The sequence below is a fragment of the Halichondria panicea genome, chromosome 15 (genome assembly GCF_963675165.1).
Source record: "Halichondria panicea chromosome 15, odHalPani1.1, whole genome shotgun sequence".
Taxonomy (NCBI): Eukaryota; Metazoa; Porifera; class Demospongiae; order Suberitida; family Halichondriidae; genus Halichondria; species Halichondria panicea.
The window spans coordinates 3,546,055-3,564,906 of record NC_087391.1 but is presented as its reverse complement, the minus strand read 5'-3'; the positions used below and the strand labels follow the sequence as shown (position 1 = coordinate 3,564,906).

The 18,852-nt window shown below is 40.9% G+C and overlaps 1 protein-coding gene across 2 annotated transcripts; it reads right to left on the bottom strand.

The window, feature by feature from the left end:
• Nucleotides 1-1,061: 1,061 nt before the first annotated feature.
• LOC135348359 (nuclear RNA export factor 1-like) lies at nucleotides 1,062-18,848 on the bottom strand. 2 transcript variants are annotated; one of them, XM_064546542.1, is made up of 22 exons: nucleotides 18,695-18,848; nucleotides 18,395-18,578; nucleotides 17,858-18,038; nucleotides 17,351-17,434; nucleotides 17,042-17,287; nucleotides 16,913-16,982; nucleotides 16,743-16,831; nucleotides 16,424-16,684; nucleotides 15,942-16,013; nucleotides 15,815-15,870; nucleotides 15,648-15,708; nucleotides 15,535-15,572; nucleotides 15,322-15,383; nucleotides 15,136-15,251; nucleotides 15,003-15,045; nucleotides 14,524-14,599; nucleotides 1,759-1,816; nucleotides 1,655-1,702; nucleotides 1,496-1,558; nucleotides 1,386-1,444; nucleotides 1,260-1,320; nucleotides 1,062-1,198 (listed from the first exon to the last, which is right to left on the bottom strand). In XM_064546542.1, the coding sequence occupies exons 1-22, from the start codon at nucleotides 18,705-18,707 to the stop codon at nucleotides 1,163-1,165; spliced, it is 1,977 nt and encodes a 658-aa protein (XP_064402612.1). In that variant the 5' UTR covers nucleotides 18,708-18,848; the 3' UTR covers nucleotides 1,062-1,162. The 2 variants fall into 2 exon arrangements, with proteins under 2 accessions (XP_064402612.1, XP_064402613.1); XM_064546543.1 differs by having other exon boundaries at nucleotides 17,858-18,023.
• Nucleotides 18,849-18,852: the final 4 nt, after the last annotated feature.

Sequence of the window (18,852 nt, the reverse complement as noted above, 5' to 3'; positions counted from 1 at the left end):
TGTGTGTGTGTATTCCAGCTATAACTGCTCAACGGTTACAATGCGACGAAAACTAACAGCTTCTATAGGCTTCTAGCCACGTTCTCTTGGATTTTGATTCGTGGATTAGCAAACTAAAGCTTCTTTCTCGAGTTATGGCTAGTTTGACTCACATTGAAGGCTGTTGCAGTCTCTTCAGAATCTTTCATAGCATCATCTGTCCTCACAAACTTTCTATTCAACATATGAGTTAGCCTTGCACTAAAGCGCTAGCTTTTTGTTAGCTACAATACTCAGAAAATATCTGTTAAAACAGCTAGCTAGCAGTAGCCATTTGTGAAATTGATCTCTTTGGACACACCCTTTAATTATTCCTGTGGATGTAATGCGCATGCGCGCTCATTCCCCATGTGTGAGAAAATAATATCCAAGATCCAGATCCAGATCCTCCTGGCAGAATCATCTTTGTCTTGAGGGCCTGGTAAGCCACAAAACACTACCATATAACAATATAGATAACAATATGCATGTACACAGGTCTTTTCTTCTTAGATATTATATACACTGAACTACAGATCCTGGAAGAATCAATTTTCTTCTTTCTTGATGTCCTGGTAAGCCACATAATACAATAAATAACAACTTACAATAGATGCATGTAAATAAGTCTTTTCTTCTCAGTGACTTTATATAGATAAGCTAACTTTAATATAAAATTCATTATAGATAACACTCTAATACTTTTGAGCGAAAGCAAAAACATGGCGAGAGGCATTAGCACAGCGCCAGCTTGAACACTAGTTGTAAATTTGTAATACCACAGCTCACTCACTTATAAATTAATGTCTGAAGTAAATCTAGTTGCAACCATAATTATTCTATCTAGGCCAGCTATACAGGGGTATTAATTTTAGACTACATTTGGAAACACAACATTACAAGACATTATGGTGGAATCATTCCCAAGCAGGTCATGCAATACATTGTGTCCCCTTCACCGTTGCTCTGAGCATAATGCACCATGCAGGGCCTATAAGCATGACATAATAATATTGATACATGCAGTGACGTGTTCATGAATAGTCATAAACAAAACAACTTCCATATCTTTCCAGACTTAAATACATAAAAATTAATAAGATCCAGATCCAGATCAGAAAGTACAAACTTGTTCATTAAGAGACTAAAGAAAAGCATCATGTGGGATCTTTTGCTGAGACTGAAATACATTAAAACACCAGTGATACTTCAACGAAAAGATTATAATTATTGATGCAAACCTGAAGAACGGTGAAAACAGTCAAGGCTTTGTTGTAGTCCCATTCATTCTCTGCAAGGCATCTGTGTGAAAATAGGTAAATTGATGACATGCAAAAATTACAGTAGCGAGAAAGTGATAAATTTACCGTTTGCTGTATTCCAAGTTCATTCTACTCTGAGCAGCCAGTGTTTGAATAGCTCTCATCTAGAGTAACAACTATAAAGTGATCATTCATGACAAGGTGTTCATATGTACCTGTTCTTCACTGATCCCTTGGGCAGAGCTACTAAATTCTTGTTTCACGGCACCTTGTATACTCTAGAGAATAGAAAGTGCTGATCAATTTTCTCTAAGAAATGACAATATAAGGTTGCCAATGAAAGGATGCTTTAATACAACATGATTTCCACTGACCCCATGGGCAGGGCTTATAACTTCTTGACTAACGGTGCCTTGTATACTCTATAGAAAAAGAAATTGATAACACTATAATTATGAGCCATCGACAAATAGCAAACCTGTATAAATTTCTCTGTAGCACCGCGCAGGGTCAGTTGGTCATTAGTGATAGTTACCCTGCCACAAACCAAAATCATTGTTATAACATCATTCCTTTTATGAGCATGCACACACACACACACACACCATGTATACCAAGCCTTACCAATTTGGTATTCACAATAATGAGTAAATTAATTAGCACGAACGATTTTGAAAACAAATAGTGGTATCAGGTAGCTTCACTCCCACGATAAATTTATCTAGACAGTGAATAGTTCATTGAACTGCACACTTACGTATGTATTCACTGCTAAACTACTGCAGGAACACCAAAACCCAGCAGTAACGGCTTTTTGGCAAGAACGCAGAATAAGTACGAAGAGAGGGATTTTTTTGATGTCCCTACCAAAACATGGGAAAAAACCAGGAAGTTTGTGAAAGTGTGAAAGTGTGCAAAGTGTATTAAAAGCGAATCCTTTCATCTCTAGAATTACTTCCTTCTCGACTTGAGTGACAAGCTCTGTGAAGACAGAATATTGATGAGAACCATGCACTAAAACGTAGGCTACCCTGTTACAAGAAGCATCACGGACATATCGCTTAGCTCCTACTGGAAAGCAACAAAATCAAGCAAGATTCTGACCACAACCACCCTACAAGTTGGACAAAACCAGGATAGACAAAATCAGGATTTATACTGTAAAGCTACACAACCTAAAAACTTCAGAGCAATATGTAATAGTTATAACATGGGCACGAGGGATTGTATGGTGTATATTGCATTGAAGCACGAGGGCGCCAGCCGAAAGGGCTGAGTGCAATATACACCATGCACCCCGACATTTTCCACACAACTTACCTTTCTATGTATCATACAGCTGTTGACCAATTAGTGGTGACGTAAGTGTGGTAAAACAATAAAAACATGCTCCATCAATATATACGCAGACCGTGACGATACAGCTTTATATACCTCCAATATTGATACTATCAAGGCAGCTAAGTGTGTAACTGCAATGACCAAAAGGCTATCAACAAAATAATAGTAGTGTAAAGACAAGTGCTTGTAAATTAACAGAAGCAAAAGTCCAGCTACCGTATAGCGGGAATTTTCGTGGGGTAAAATATTCGTTATTTTCATGGGCAGGCTGACCTCCACGAAATTTTAACGTAGGCGTGGCTTATCGGAACGTAGGAATGCCGTGCAGCCACGAGACTAAATGAAATTTTTACTCACGAATACCATCGTTTCTCGAGTTGAACGAATTTTTTACCCCACGAAACTTACCCGCTATACAGTATTTAGCTGATAAGACTCCCCTAACATGTTTCTACTACTACTCTGAGGAAGAATGCCAGGGTCAAAAGGTCATTAATTAAAACACCACGTGGCCTATGTTTTACATAATTATAAAACGAGTTCACCCTCGCGCCTCTGTGTTTATACACCACCACTAGCTTGATCTTCTTTATAATCAGGATTGAGCTAGCTATTGTGCCCCAGACAAACCAACTTGAGAGAAGAGATCCAGGATTTAATTGCAACCTTTGACCTTTTATTGCATTCTTTGAAACCACATGATATACCTTCTGTGGCTAGGGTACACATTTTGATGCACTGGTTGCTGCATTGCAGTCTGCCCTAAGACCCACGTTTTCAGACAAGACAGAAAATACATACCACAAGTATTTTAATGGGATGACATCACAAAAACACAGAGGAGGTACAACCAGCTAAGCTCACATGGCTGCTATTTCTTGATTGAAGGCAATAAAGACAAAGAAGTCGTTAAAAATGCATTCCAATGACAACATTCAGCTGGTGGCAAATCAGCGCCATAAAGAGACAAGTTTAGAGTATAAAACTCAGTGAATTTGTTGCAAGTTTGGAATAGATTGAGGTAGTGTGAACAGCTGTCAAAGTTAGCTCATTCTCTGTGGTTGGTGGACCTCATGGCAGATATGAAAGGAACCAGTGATTGCCTGAAGTATTAAATAGTGAATAATTAGCCTCGTTCCCAGGCTTTATTTTAGAGACAAATCAGTCTGGGAACGAGGCTAATAGTGCATCTGATGCATGTGCATGCTTTGCAACCAGCTAGAAGGTTTGAGTCATTCATGATATGTTCTATACAAGTTGTGTATTAATGTCAAAGTTTGTGTAACTGCTTTGCAAACACCGTTCATTTGTATGCATTTACTTTGAATAATTATAATTATGTTGTTATTTAATGGTTCAACCAATTTTTAGCTTGCTACGTCGATGGTGAACAGCTTGCTCAAAAAGTCATAAAATTATACACAACTTTATGCTAGTTTGACCCAAATTCATAGTTAAAAGTGTTACGTATCTTAAACTGTCTTCTTATTACATATTTCAACTTAGATGGCTCTAAAAACTTTAATTTTTATCAGAAAAACGAAGAAAAACTGTTTTCATTAATATATTCATGAGGCAACTTCTAGCACTCCTGTCTTACAACATTTGGGGTCATAGGGCAGACTGCTGGATAAATCTAGTAAGCTTTCCAATTATCAGGCAAATAAACGATCAAAAATAACAGAAGTGTTGGCTGCTGTATGCAGCAAAGGTCAAGAACCTAGGACAAGAATGTATCATTAAAAGTGACCCTATTGACCCTGGAATTCCTCCTCTGATTCTTAAGTTATGAACTGAAAACCAAAACAAAAAGGAAGGACTTCTAGTATTGGCTAATTATGGCTAACCTAGAAATTGCTGAAGAAAACAAAAATACAAACGAAAAGGTGTATGTGTGAATCAAACCCTGTCAGATGCCCAATAAAAAAGACATTCGGTTCAGACTACCACTGTACACATGACTACTGCTTTAACAAGTTGCATTCTGATAGTGTTGGAAGAAAGTTGGAGCTCATGCTGAGACCATCTCATTGGAGGAAGAAGACAAAATCTGGCGCAGTGGTTTCATGGATTAGAATACACCAAAATGCTGCTTTTTACTCTGTTGGAAAGTTTTTCTGTTTGAGTGGAGGTCAAGAACACAGGTGTCTCAAAATCAGCCAAATACAGGGTGGTGACAGCAAGTACATTTACCACGAAAACCTGTTGAAGAAAGAAGCTGTATCCTCAATCATGTCTGTCCCACAACAAAAACGAATAGCAAGGAAAACAAGCTTATCTTCCGTCTATGCTATAAACCTGCAAGGATGTACGATAAAACAGTTTCAAACTGTTAAGTTCCACCAAACAACCAAATTGATAAAAATGACAGAGACTAAGTGTACTCTCAGTTTTAAATGGGGATCAATGATTATTGACCCAGGTTAATTGGGCTGGACTGAACGACCCTCGGGTGCATGCACCTAGCATGGTAGCCACATGTGCAAATCAGTTGCCGCGTGTATAGAAACAATCGTGTACGCTGCTCTAGCCGTCGTCACTTGTTCAATCGCTGCTCTGTCCTGTCCCATCCCGCGGAATATGTCTACCTCGTTATCATCTACCACACTAACCCCCTCGCCAGCAGCAACTACACTGTCAGCGGATGATATCCGGGGCATTGTTTGGGAGGTCCTGGGAGAACTCCTCCCTACGTCGGCTCCAGCCATAGTTCGGGATCCATCGGTGTGGAACAGGTGGAGGTGAGTGGTATCATACAAAAAAGGAGGCGTATATCTAATTAGGCGAGGATGTGGCAGGCTGCCTACCTCAGCTGGTCCGTAAATCTCTCCAACTGTGAGGGGACTACCTCCACGGTCAGGATGACAGGGTTTGTACCCATTGTAATTGCGAGGTAGTGTTAAGTTAGGAGATTTCATTAGGAGGTACGTAGAATGTCTGTATAAACGTAGTTAAAGCAACTGTAATTTATTTATGGGTATTTAGGTGTTGTGTAACACGTAATGCGCTAAATCCACAACTCTAGGTCTATTGGGTACTATGCCACCGATCTCGGCACTGGCCGGCTTACCTACAGTAACTTCAGTGCTCGGCACACAGCCGATCTCGACGATATCGACCACGGTGAGGGGAGGAGCACTGCCACTCAGAGCAGGACCCCTATCGGCGGGGGAGGAGCACTGCAACTAGGAGCTATCGGTAGGAACAGGCATGCTGCCACGGGCTATGACACACCCGGTGTCCTATGACCCTAACCTGGTCTACGTTGAGGAGGGCCTACCTCCAATCCCGAAACTAATCGTCGAGAAAATAGCCGACTGAAAGTTTATAGACATGGCAGATCCTTCTTCCGGAATTCTGGGCCTTGCTGTGTGGAGAAGATGATTCTAAGAAGGCGCCGTCCAAACAAGTCAGCGACTTCCATACGTGGCTGCTATTCTTTGCCTTGTACTGTGGAGTGTTGGGAAGACGAGAACCGACAGCAATCATGATTACTATATCGAGGGCACACCAGGAATTCGTGGGACTTGCCTGGGTGCGGTACGACACGGCCTTTCGACGGAATGCAGCAGCAGTCACAGGGAACCACAATTGGTCGGCAATCAACCTGTCGATATACTCACTTTGCTTCACTGGAAAGGCCGCCGTGTCTATCAGATGCGATCTGTGCCTTAGCACGGGACACATCACCAAGAGTTGCCCTCTCCAGGAGAACATGGACCCAGATCTGCCCGCACGCCCAAAGGCTGTGGAAACAGCGGTGCTGTCATTGGCTGGCCAGGAATTCTCAGGCACAAAATCCACGCCAATATTTTCGGGGCAAGTCTTTCGCCTGTTTAACGAAGATGCTTGCCGGTACCGGAACTGCAGGCATACCGATCAGTGCAGTATCTGTGGGGAGCAGCACAAAGCTATGTACTGCCCTCGCCCCCACATCTCAAATGAGTAGGCAAGGTCGCCGAGGGATTTCGCCCATACTAACAATTTAATCAGGACGATCAGGCGTAGTTAGCATTAGGTGTTGATTGATAATCGTTGCATTTATATTTATGGTGCATTGTTATGACGTATGATTCATGGTTACTATGATTATCGTAGGCGGTCAATACAAGGGGGTAGCCCATTTGATAAGTATGTATATCCTCTGCAGGCGCGTACTAGTACATCGAGGACCTCATGGCACTGGAGGCATGCATCCCACCTCACCTCCCCCGGTGCACCAAAGGCTAAAAGAGATCACCACCCCACTGCGGTGGGAAGTGTGGGACCAAAAACTGGTTAATCACCCCGAACAACGGTTTCGTCGTTACATTATAAAAGGGATCAAACGGGGCTTTGACTATACATGCCCATTGAACAGTGCTGTCCAGAATATGCCATCTGTCCGTCTCCACCCAGAAGCAAACCGAGACTAATTGGCGACGGAGTGCGCAGCTGGGCGAATCATCGGCCCCCTCCACCGAGCATTTCTCCCGGGGATTCATACGAGCAAGTTTGGCCTGATTCCGAAGAAAACCCCTGGGGAGTGGAGGTTGATTGTGGATCTCTCGTCCTCGGAAGGGGCGAGTGTCAATGACGGAGTTTACGAACACCTATGCTCACTAAAATATGCCTCAGTGGACGATGCGATAGGGATCATCATTAGACTGGGAAGAGGCTCACTCATGGATGTCAGAAAGGCTTACAGAAACATACCAGTATACCGAGCAGATCGACTCTTATAGGGATGATGTGGGAGAACGACCTCTTTATCGACACTACATTACCATTCGGTCTCAGGTCTGCCCCGAAGACTTTCTCAGCGGTAGCGGACGCAGCAGAATCGATTACTCGCCAAGAAGGGGTTAATTTTATCCTTCATTATCTTGATGACTACCTGGTACTGGGAGCCCCAGGGAGCGAAGAATGTGGTTTGCTTCTTCGCTCCCTGGGGCAGTAATTAGCACATGCATGTAGTACAGTCTTGATCCTAACCAGGCACTTCTTACTGAATGGCCAGTAGTGTGCTTTAAAATGATTTGGTAATCCAGTTTTTTTTTCAAAGTGTTAAAGAATACAGTCCTTCCTGAGTGCTAAATAGATCGATGACCTGCAAGTTTCAAGTTTTTGTTTACTCAATACTGTGAAAACTAGATCCTACCACCAAAATTTGTGACGCAGTAAGGTCAACTTTGGGATGAGGCACAAGGTTATAATTATTGTGCTTGGGTCCCTGCGTACTTAAGAAGGCACACATGTACTTTCTATAGCTAAAAGACGGTGGAGCAAACTTGTGTTGAAAACGAAACTGCTCGCCAAAAACCTAAGTTAGACTAGTCTGTTTGTAGTTATATATGCACTTCCTTTCATTTTAAGAATATCTGCATGAGCATGTATGGACTAACCTCTTACACGAAACCAAGCAGTGGAAGTTTATTCCAGAAGACACACAAAGTCATGCATGCTATGAAATCTCTTCTTCAAATCTCTTTGTCAGATCAGAGCATGTGCCTCTTCCAGTAACAAAAATATTGACTAGTGATGACCGTGTTGTTATTATTGTACAGCACAAAGTGGTATATGCCACCTGTTGCAGAATGCCTGCATGTCAAATACACAGATTTGGTACTTTTCATAAAAACTGAAAATATAAAACACTAATAATTATTATAAAAAAGTATAGCGATACAGTGCACTAACACTACAATTAAATGCTTTGCGTAGCGAAAACACTTAACAGCATCACTTGCAGTGCACCTGTTCTTCGTTTTACTTACCACCCCAGAGAAGCCCCATACCACAAATCTCATTCACCGTGAGTAGATAAGTTAAGTGTAACTACACGAATGTACATGTGTATGTTGACTGGGAAAGTGAGCAGAAACAATTGGACAGGAATCCAGTATCTTCAAACAGAAGTCAGCAACGATACTATGAATAGGTACGTACATAATGTTATTTGAACTACAGTGGACTCTCGTTAAAAGGTCATTCTTGTGACAGTGTAGTTGGGGCCACAGTAGCAAGAAGGTTGGCTGTGTCTTAAATCTATTAATGAATCATCAAAATAATGCTCTCTATTCAAGTGGTGACCAAACTTTTATTCAACAAACAACACAAAAACATCATATCCGGCCAAAATTTAATGTCTGAAATTCTATGAGTGATGTAATCAGGACGTATGTTGTACAGCATATATTGGATAGCATATCCGTACCAAACGACTGTTGTATCGAGGTGTAAATCAGAGAGCAGGATTAGCAAAAGTAGTTGACTGTAGACACTTTACTCGCATTTCATTGATTAGTACATTTCAACGTAAATGCAACCTAAACAGCTCTCCATTATAATTATTACTTCTGCAACAAAATGCAGGTTTTCAATGAGCACACAGCATTAAAAATTCTTAAGCATCAAATGTCTTTTTAAAACGTGATACACTATAGGCTGGCTGGCGGCAATTTGGTATAATTATTTGATATTCTATAATTATCACAACTACTGTGATGATATTTATATCTGAACTTGGGAAATCCATTTTTTTGAACTGCAGTCATTATGGGGTAAAAACAACAAAATGTGCCGCAACAACGGAAAATTACCCTACCACATGCAGCGTTAATTGAGATTTGTCTGTAGTATGTTCATGGACCGGTACGATGATTTGCTTTTGGGACGCACAATCATTTTAGGTAATTTGCTGCGCATGCACAACTAGCACACTACACTCGGCAATGAAGCTCATACAAGTAGACAAGCCATAGAGACTCTTGAGGCCACAGGCTATCTCAGCCTGAGGTCACAGCAGCTTACCCATAAAATGTGTGTTTCATCAAGGATAGGTCACAGTAAACAACTAAATGCTTGCCTACTTGCGTTCAGTATGGTCTTGTGTCTTGTGATAATAAACCTGCTAGAGACCAGATACACACAGCAGGTCAAAGCAACTCAATTGGAGCACAGGCATGCTTACAACAGGTCAGATTGTTCACAGTATAATTGCTTGTTAGCCTTGTAACTTGGTTCGGCAAGAAACTATATCCTTGCTCCTCCTGTTGTTGTACAGTCCCATGCGCCATGCGGTGTAAAATGTTGGGCCTGAATGTAACTCATAGATATGTTTCACCCTAAGCTATCTTATCGTTGGATGCAGCTTCAGCTCTAGAGAAGTTCAAGAAAGGCTGCCTTGTTGTTAGATGAGTTGGAATCTACCATGGTTCCTGCATGCTGATTCATGGGCCCCAGGCTGGAGCTATCACCATTGTAAAGCGCCTATAAACAATTCGTCAATGCAACTGCCTCGACCCATGACATCTTGTGTCACCCTAGTGTAACTATAACTCTTTTCGTATATTTTATATTTATATATTAGTATCTACGTGCACGTTGACGTTGATACTAATATATAAGATAAACAGGTGGTAGTGTACATGGACATATTTAGCTAACAATTAAGCTGACACATAACAAAACTAATGAAAGCACCGCGGGTGCTGGTGCCAGAGAGCTATACACACATTATAATGAATACTTTTGTATCAATTAATTTTGCAGCATGCAAACACAAGGAGTGGGTAATGATCGACCATGATGGTTGTTAAAAACGATCTATGCCAAAAGTTCAAGTCTAAAATTAATGGCTGCATCAGCAGAGCCTTGCAGCTTCAGGGTTAGAGAAGTTCAAGAAAGGCTGCCTTGGAATCTACCATCCTGTATGCTGATTCATGGGCCCCAGGCTGGAGCTATCACCATTGTACTATAAACAATTTGTCAGTGCAACTGCGGGCCACCATCATAGTGCAATAACATTCTATTATAGACAATATGGACTCAATCGCTTTCGCTCGCCCTGTGACACCTTGTGTCACCCTAGTATAACTATAACTCTTTTCATATCTACGTGTACGTTGATACTAATATATAAGAGGAACAGGTGGTAGTTTACATGGACATATTTAGCTAACAGTTAAACTGACACATAACAAAAACTAATGAAAGCACCGCGGGTGCTGATGCCAAAGAGCTATACACACATTATAATTATCACAATGAATATTTTTGTATCAATTAATTTTGCTGCATGCAAACTCAAGGAGTGGGTAATAATCGACCATGATGGTTTAAAAACAATCGATGCCAAAAGTTCAAGTCTAAAATATTATTAATGGCTGCATCAGCAGAGCCTTGCAGCTCCCTTCTCACTCTTGCAGCTACCAATAACTATCGTTGTAGTGTAGAGCTAACTAGTAGCAACACTCGGTGAACAAGTTTTGCTACGCACTCTCTGACAAGGTTGCAATGGCATAACTCGGGAACGAAGCATTATGCAAATCCACGAATTAAGATAGAGTAGCAACACTCGGTGAACAAGTTTTGCTACGCACTCTTCTGACAAGGCTGCAATGGCATTCCAAGTAGGTATAACTCGGGAACGAAGCATATTATTTTTGCAGAGTAGCAACACTCAGTGATCAAGTTTTGCTATGCACTCTTCTGAAAAGGATATTATTTTTGCAAATCCACAAATTAAAGTACAGTAGCAACACTCAGTGAAAAATTTTTGCACTCTTCTGAAAAGGCTGCAATGGCTTTCCAAGTAAGCAAAACTAGGCATAACTCGAAACCATGCAAGCATTATTTTGCAAATCCACGAAAGAAAACATGACTAGAAGCCTATAGAACTATTACTTGCACTTGATGGATCCTTGAGCAGCTGTAGCAGTCTATACACAGAACCATTCACTTAAAGTCGAGACTTTTCAATCAAGCGGAGTTAGCATTTTGCTACGTTTGCATATTAATGATTTATATCGTAGCAAATTACAACTCTTAGCTTGTACATTACAGTTAGATCATTAGTAGTTTGTGGCTGAGTGTCGAAAAGAAAATTATCAGTTGTCGTTGGGCCACAGCCAGAAGAGTGAAGGAATTAAGCAGGTGTGAGTGATCTGATGAGTGATTTTAAGCATCTAGCTCCTTGAGGTACAGCCGTTTTCTGGACCCGAGTTTGAACCAGGTTATTGAAATTCCAAGATTTTAACCTTCATGTGCAGGATGAAGATGTGATTGTGGTGTCTTCTATGAATCCTGAAGTCCCGACAATGGACTTTGTATTCATAATACTGCATGATAACAGCAGTACTTAATTTGAGTCCTTGGAGGATGTGATCGTGGCGTTATCTATAAATCCTAAACCATTGACACTTAGTATTCAATGGTAATACTGCATGATAACAGCAGTACTTAATTGGAGTCCTTGGAGGACGTGATCGTGGCTTCTTCTATGAATTTTACACTATCGACAGTGAGTATTTAGTGTTCAATGGTATATTACTGCATGGAGGAGAGTCGAGAGATTGTGAGGCAGCAGGATGCAGTGTTTCAAGAGTCCTTTGTCGTTGATAGAAATCAAGCAGAGGCTCATCGACTTAGAAAAAGCCAAAATCCTTAAGTCATTTATCAAAACTATTTGTGTATAGTGTCGTCACAACCTTAAAGTGCAAGTAGTCTCAGGACCAACTTGTGAACCCAACCGGTTTGTAATTCCCTTGTTATCCAGAAACAGAGTTGAGGACGTAATCCCCTAAGGCTCAAGTGCTATGGTAATTGAACAACATAAATTAATGTACGATGCTTGACTGGAGTAAATGCAGGAAGCAATCGGAAAAGTTGTAATTCTTTATAACAAAATCGTGTAATTGAGTGCATGCATAATGTTGTTGGGTTTGAATGGCATACTTTATAAATCACTTACGTATGCCATAACAAATTAATTTGGTTGTTGAGTTTGCTGTTGTTATCAATTTAATTATGTCAAAAGAAAAAATTTGGCAAGTTAAACAGACAAAAGTAAAATCAATAAACGTTTACTAGCAGTACGATGAATCAAACCAAAAGCAGGCTTAATTTTTGAAGTAGAAAAGAGTTAATAACCACTAGGAGAATTGTTACTACATGATTGATACAAAATGCACTTTTAGGCTTAAAGACTTTCTCAATTCCGACAATTTAAAGCGGTGTTGGCCATCAGGAAATTTGGTTGGGGGTTAAGAAGTCTGGTCTTTTTTTTGCTTTTTTGTTAAATGTTTGTGGTCGTTGTCCGGTATAATTAGTTATAACCTAGGAAAAACATATTCGATTAATGGTGTTGCAATATGTGACTTGCTTCTGGTTTTGCTGATTTCCAGTCTAAAAATGCACTGTAACGGTGTGCCTCGGCTATTAATTTAATTCTCTTGTGGAAAGAATGTCTGCGATTGCTTTCAAGTCAAACAGATGCTAGTCTCATTGCTCCATAATACGCTTTTTTATCTTGTTTAATTGACGTCTCACATTACCTCGAGCACGGAATATCTACCCTAGTTCACATCGGCATCTCTTCAAACATGACAAGCTAATTGGAGTGAGCGAAGCGAGTCCCTACCTAGTCTTCAACGTTGCAATTCTGTCTGTCTGTATGTATGTCATGGACCGGCACGATAATTTGGTTTTGAGACTTTACCAACTTCTACGTGATTTTTGCGCCTGCGCACAATAACCAGGCAATGCAAAGAGCTCTTGAAGAGATTGGGACACAGAGCTTTTGTGACGACATAGGCACGCTTGAAGCAGGTCAGAGAGCTCAGATGGACACTCGTGAGGTCACACAGGCCACCTCAGCTCACAGCATCTGACTTACTAGAAAGTTGTTTTTCATCAACAATTGTTCACTGCATGTATACTGGGCCCAGGAGCCATACATTTTACTATACATCAGCTCAGACGGGACACAGAGACGTCAGTATCAGATCAGAGCAGCTCAGATAGGGGACTCAAAAGGTCACAGGCACACTTTTAGCGGCTGACTTGCTAGAAGTTGGTTTTTTATCGATAATTTATTGTTCTGCTTGTACTTGGGGGTTCACCAAATCAAGGTTATCACAAGAACTCTTGTCCAAGAGTTCTTGTGATAACCTTGCTCCTCCTGTTAGGCTGTGCGCCCAGTTCCTTTGGCATAAAAAAATCTGGGCGCACAGCGTAACAGGAGGAGCAATTAAGGTTATCACAAGAACTCCTCTCACCATGTTTTGCTTTTGCTCAAAAAGTATTTATAGAAGAGGTAATTATATAGTTTGCTTAGTGTATCTTGGAGTCTTTGTCCTTGACTGCCGGACAGCAGGCAACATTAAAATACCTCAATGCATCTCAAGAGTGGCCATACACGGTTCGAAAGCTTCCTTTTTGAATTTGGAAGGATGTGTGCAGTAGGCAAATCAGGAGAAAAGAGCATGGCGATGAATAAATAAAACTTGGGTGCTCTACAGAGGAGGTCTGACAGGCTCGGTGCAGCTCAAGTAATTACACCAGGCAAAAACATACGACGTGGGCAGATAATCAAAGGCTAATTGCGTCAACCAGTTAATACAAACATGTAGCTGTTTACGTATGTCACAGATTTATTTGTTATATTCATAAAGGAATAATATTTGCAGTTGATCTGACCATTGAAAAGTTTAAGGCTGTGAATAACAGTGCTTGCTCTGGAGCAAGGCGACGAACCAAAGTAGTTGGTGAACAATGAAGATAAAATTACTGTACATTAATATAACCAATTGCATTATGATTATGTACATATATTAATGGATTGAGTTTCCACGGTAACGATTAACTATTACATCTGATCAAGTGTGCTTAAAACAAGCAGCACGTGTGCTGAATCTGGAAACATCACGTGTGAGACGAAAGCATCACACACGTGATGCATATAAGAATAATTATTGTTACTCGTCCTATACATTGCACTCTTGCCTATTCGTATACACACACATAATTTATCTGCGTGCTAAACAACCACAACACTTGCAGTGAGATCACATGTACATGTACATGTAAGAACACACAAACAATAGAAGCATGCATGCACCTACAATTGATTGTGACTCACCCAGTTCCTATATGGGAGATGACAAACGTGCGAGTAAACTGAATGGCAGGGTTACTGCCAGACGAACGACCATCCACTGTAGAGTTGACATGCAGTCATTGCAATGTAGCCATTTTTCAGTACGTACTTTATACATGTAATTAGCTAGTGCCTACCGTACAGCAGGAAATGTTCGTGAGGTGTAAAATTTTGTGTTTTTCTAGTTTTTCTAGGGCAGACAGAAGACGTGAATTAAAACTGGGATAAACTCCGACGCACCTGGTATTTCACATGTAAAGCTATTGGTGGGTGTGGTTTCCTGGCATTGAAACGCAAATATTAGAACCATGAACATTTCTACTGAGAGATCTGTAGCCAAATAGCGAAAATTTCCCGCTATACGGTATATATACACAATGTCTTCACTCTTTCACAGTAATTGGAGAAAGTGACAGCAATGCACTCTTCGTTTACAATACAGGAAAGAAATATTTGCTCACATTCGCTGAACAGTCCATTCACAACGAACGCAGTTTGCTGGGACTGGATAAGGTAAGGGGTAAATATTAAATAGATATTACAGTTACAATGTAAGAAATCATGGGCCCACTTAAACACAATGGCTGCACTCACAGTGGAATAGAGACAGTCCACAATGAAGCTCTTGGAGTAGTGTACAGTCCTTGGAAGACCTCTTAGGAACTGAACAACGTCCAACTGCCCTCTCTTTAACATTGTCATCCTTTTACCTAACACGTACATGCAAATCATTTAGTGCGATCCAAAAACCATGAATACACTGAATTCTTCTTCACACACCTGTATCTGGAATTTTCTTTAAATTGCGGCTCAAAACAATATATTCTTTCATCCCGTGAAATCTGTACATAAAGTACAAATGTACACACAGAAAAATGATTTTATGGAAACAAGGATTTACAGAATTAGTACAAGTTTAGAGGATTGCTTTAAAAATATACAGTAGGCACCAAGAATAAAAATAATTATAATTACGTAGCCACACACACTCACTTGGGACCATCAGTGCACACACTCAACGAAAACACAGCCTGCAAAGAATAAAATAATAAGCACACTAGAAATGGCGCACATTATAATTGTTACACAATATTATTAACCCTTACATCAGAGGAGTACGCAGTGAGGAGTTTCTCCTTTGGCTCTTGGTCATAAATCACATAATACCTAATACAAAGAAAATGGAGCGTACCACAGGGTGAACAAAGACTAGATGCTAGCTAGCACAAACCAAACCCACTGATGCACACATTGTACGACATAATTTACTCACTGCTCCAGGAAGGTTGTTATTACTTTCTTTACTTCATCACTTGTGAAAAAGCTTTTCTGCAGAAACAAAGAGACATAAAGCCAGATACTTACTACTGTCAGTACATGTAAGATTGTAAAAACTCCACCTGTACTGATGGTAGGCTCCCTGACATGACAGGCAGGTCAAACTTTACAGGGCTAGACAACTGCCGACCATCCTGCACACAACAGACGATGTACGTAATGTACAGTACAGTAGACCCTCGCTAATCAGGACCCCTTTAGTCGAAAGCTCACATATCCGGACAAAACGGCAAAAATAAATTAACTCTATTGGAGAGATAATTAAAAGACTATTCTAGCTATAGCAGATTCCCTTCTGGCAGCCTTTAGCATTGCCAAGTGTCTTCGTTAATGATACATGTACTTATATATCACTTAATGACATCCGTTTAATCTGGAAATTTCATGTATTCGGACGGAGTCTGGTCCCACTCTATTCGTATTAGCGACGTACTCTATACTAACATACACTCTAATTTTAGACGTTACACTGAAACACATGGACAGTGTACGCGGGCACACATTCAAACCCTAGTATCTTAGATACTGTGCACAGCCTGCTCACCAATTGTTTGAGTGCAGGAAATAACTTCCTAAAGCTGCTAGAATAAGAGATGACATCACGATCACTTCGTTCAGCAAGAGGATTTCCCATGAGTGACAGAGTGGTGAGATTCTTCAGGCCAACCAGGTGGTTCATCTCTGCTGGATAACTGAGCTGATTGTCACACAGATTCAAAGTTTCTAGTTCAGGGCACATTTTCGTTAATTCAGAGTACATCTCCAGGCGTTGCAGACGATTGTTTGAGAGGTTGAGACACAAAAGCTGGCGATGAAATAATGCTTACACACTAAACTGGTTACACACATACGTGTATACTTACCTTTGGACAATACTGGCCAACGAGAGACAAAATGGAAGTGACAACACTTCTATTAAACATAGACATTGTTAGGTTAGCCTGCTTGAATGCTGCATTTAGTTAAGATATTTAAGTAATAGACAGACTCAAACATGAATCTTAGACATGTACAACAGTTACTGTAACAGTACCTGGGTCATTGTACATGTTGGAGAGATCAAGGGATTTCGTAGCTGGATCATAGCGTTGCCCTAAAACACGCTGTAAATATCGAAGACAAGGCAATGTTAGGAGAGGACCCGTATGCCAAACATTCCTACCACTATGGTATCTTTTGAGTCCTCCTGCATAGAGATGTCATCATCGCCACCCACTCTGGTGGTATGATTGAGCGAGGGTCTCTGCTCAGAGTTTTTTGCTCCTCTGCTACCTCTGGGTGGACCTGACGGTTTCACAAGCACTTGCAGAGTGCCATTCCTCGACTCTATACTTCCCATCTGCTTGAGTTCCATAGCTGCTCCAGGCTCGGCAGTGAAGAACATAAACTTGTCTCCAAGAACATGCTCCTAAGAGTACATGTAAATGTATGATGTGGTACATGTACATGTTATATCACAATAATTACTCACCCCAACAGCTTCAAACTTCTCAGAACTCCGAGAGGACAGTTGCCTCATAAGCCATTCCCTGCTCTCATTTGCACCATTGAGAACCTGGATAATATACATGTACGCGTGCACCTATAAAATACAGAAACCCACTGAACCACCCAAGACGGCGGGTGAAATATTAATTTTGCTACCCAGTAGGTTAAATCGTTAGATTAAGGGATTGGCAACAGAGGCCTATTCGAACATTTTGCCTACTTCTACCCTCCGCCCAGACTCTATGTTCATGCATGAAAACCTAGTTTATAGGCATGTACATGTAAGTATTGCTCTAAAAGTTTACTACACGGTTGACAATAATACATCGAAGTATATACATGTAGCATTAATTTCTTTACATAAGCCTTAAACGGCATTTTCTGCCATCCAACTGTCACTCAATCTGTCTTGTAAGTTAGAGAATATAATAATTTGCTAAACAAAGCTTTTGGATGCATTTACGGTATAGAGTTGTTTAAACAAACTCACAGTGACTTTGTGCCAGGAACTCCCTCCACCGCCACCACCATCACCACCAGGCTTCGATCCCATCCCACTAAGTCGATTGAACACACCACCTCTCCCTCCTGAGGCCTTATTTCCCCCAAGCCGTTTAAATACTGATCCACCTGCCTCATCATACGAGGGCCGGCCCCTGGAGTAGGGTTCACTGGAGAGATAACACCTTTACTAGCAACTGCTGACTGTTATATAGCTATATCATTATAGTATATAATTACGCACATAGCTATAATTATCTCTATACACACAGGTTTCTGAGTGCATTGCTGGCTGACAACTATTCAAGGGTATCACTCGTGAATGAAGCTATAGTTGCAAATCTACAAGTCAAAAATATGGTTGCACTAGTGCTGAGCAGTTACAGTTGGATAGACACACACTGACAGCTTTATCAAAGCATATAACTACTGTTTTGTTGCATTGCAAGCTAACAACCAACACAACAGTACAGAGTAGTATTGCACCCGATTCACAAATTACTTTAGTGTATAATTAAGAACTCACAATCGTTGCCTATGTCCTCCAGACATGCCCTCTTCTCCCATATCATGATCATCTTCTAGTCGTGAACGAGGGTTGATCTCTCTACCTTGTCCTCCTCTTCCCCCGCGAGAGTAACGAGGCCGTCCTCTGCCTCTGTATCCGCCACGGCGTGTTGGACCGCGTGAACGATCATCATGTTGGCCATCTATAGAAGAAACAACAAAACATACGTACAGAATGGAGCAGATACAGTACAAGAAATGGAGAAGTGATTCACAAAACTTCACAGAAGAACAGAAGGTGTACATAGCATCTACTTACATCTATCATCCATTCTGCAACTTGTAGAGTGCCGCACACTCTTAAAGTACTTGAAATCAAAAGTTTACCAGCAGAGAATAACACAATGGGTCATAGGTGAATTGAATTTATGACCACGTGGGTGCATTCTCGTGCGACGATCTTTACCTAGATAGACA

Excerpts from the sequence above, each read along its gene's own strand:
- LOC135348359 (XM_064546542.1), bottom strand. Across the intron at positions 16,014-16,423 it reads TTCCTGCACTCAAACAATTG|GATGGTCGGCAGTTGTCTAG; the intron begins GTGAGCAGGCTG and ends TGTTGTGTGCAG. Across the intron at positions 1,199-1,259 it reads CTGTTTTCACCGTTCTTCAG|TCTCAGCAAAAGATCCCACA; the intron begins GTTTGCATCAAT and ends AATGTATTTCAG.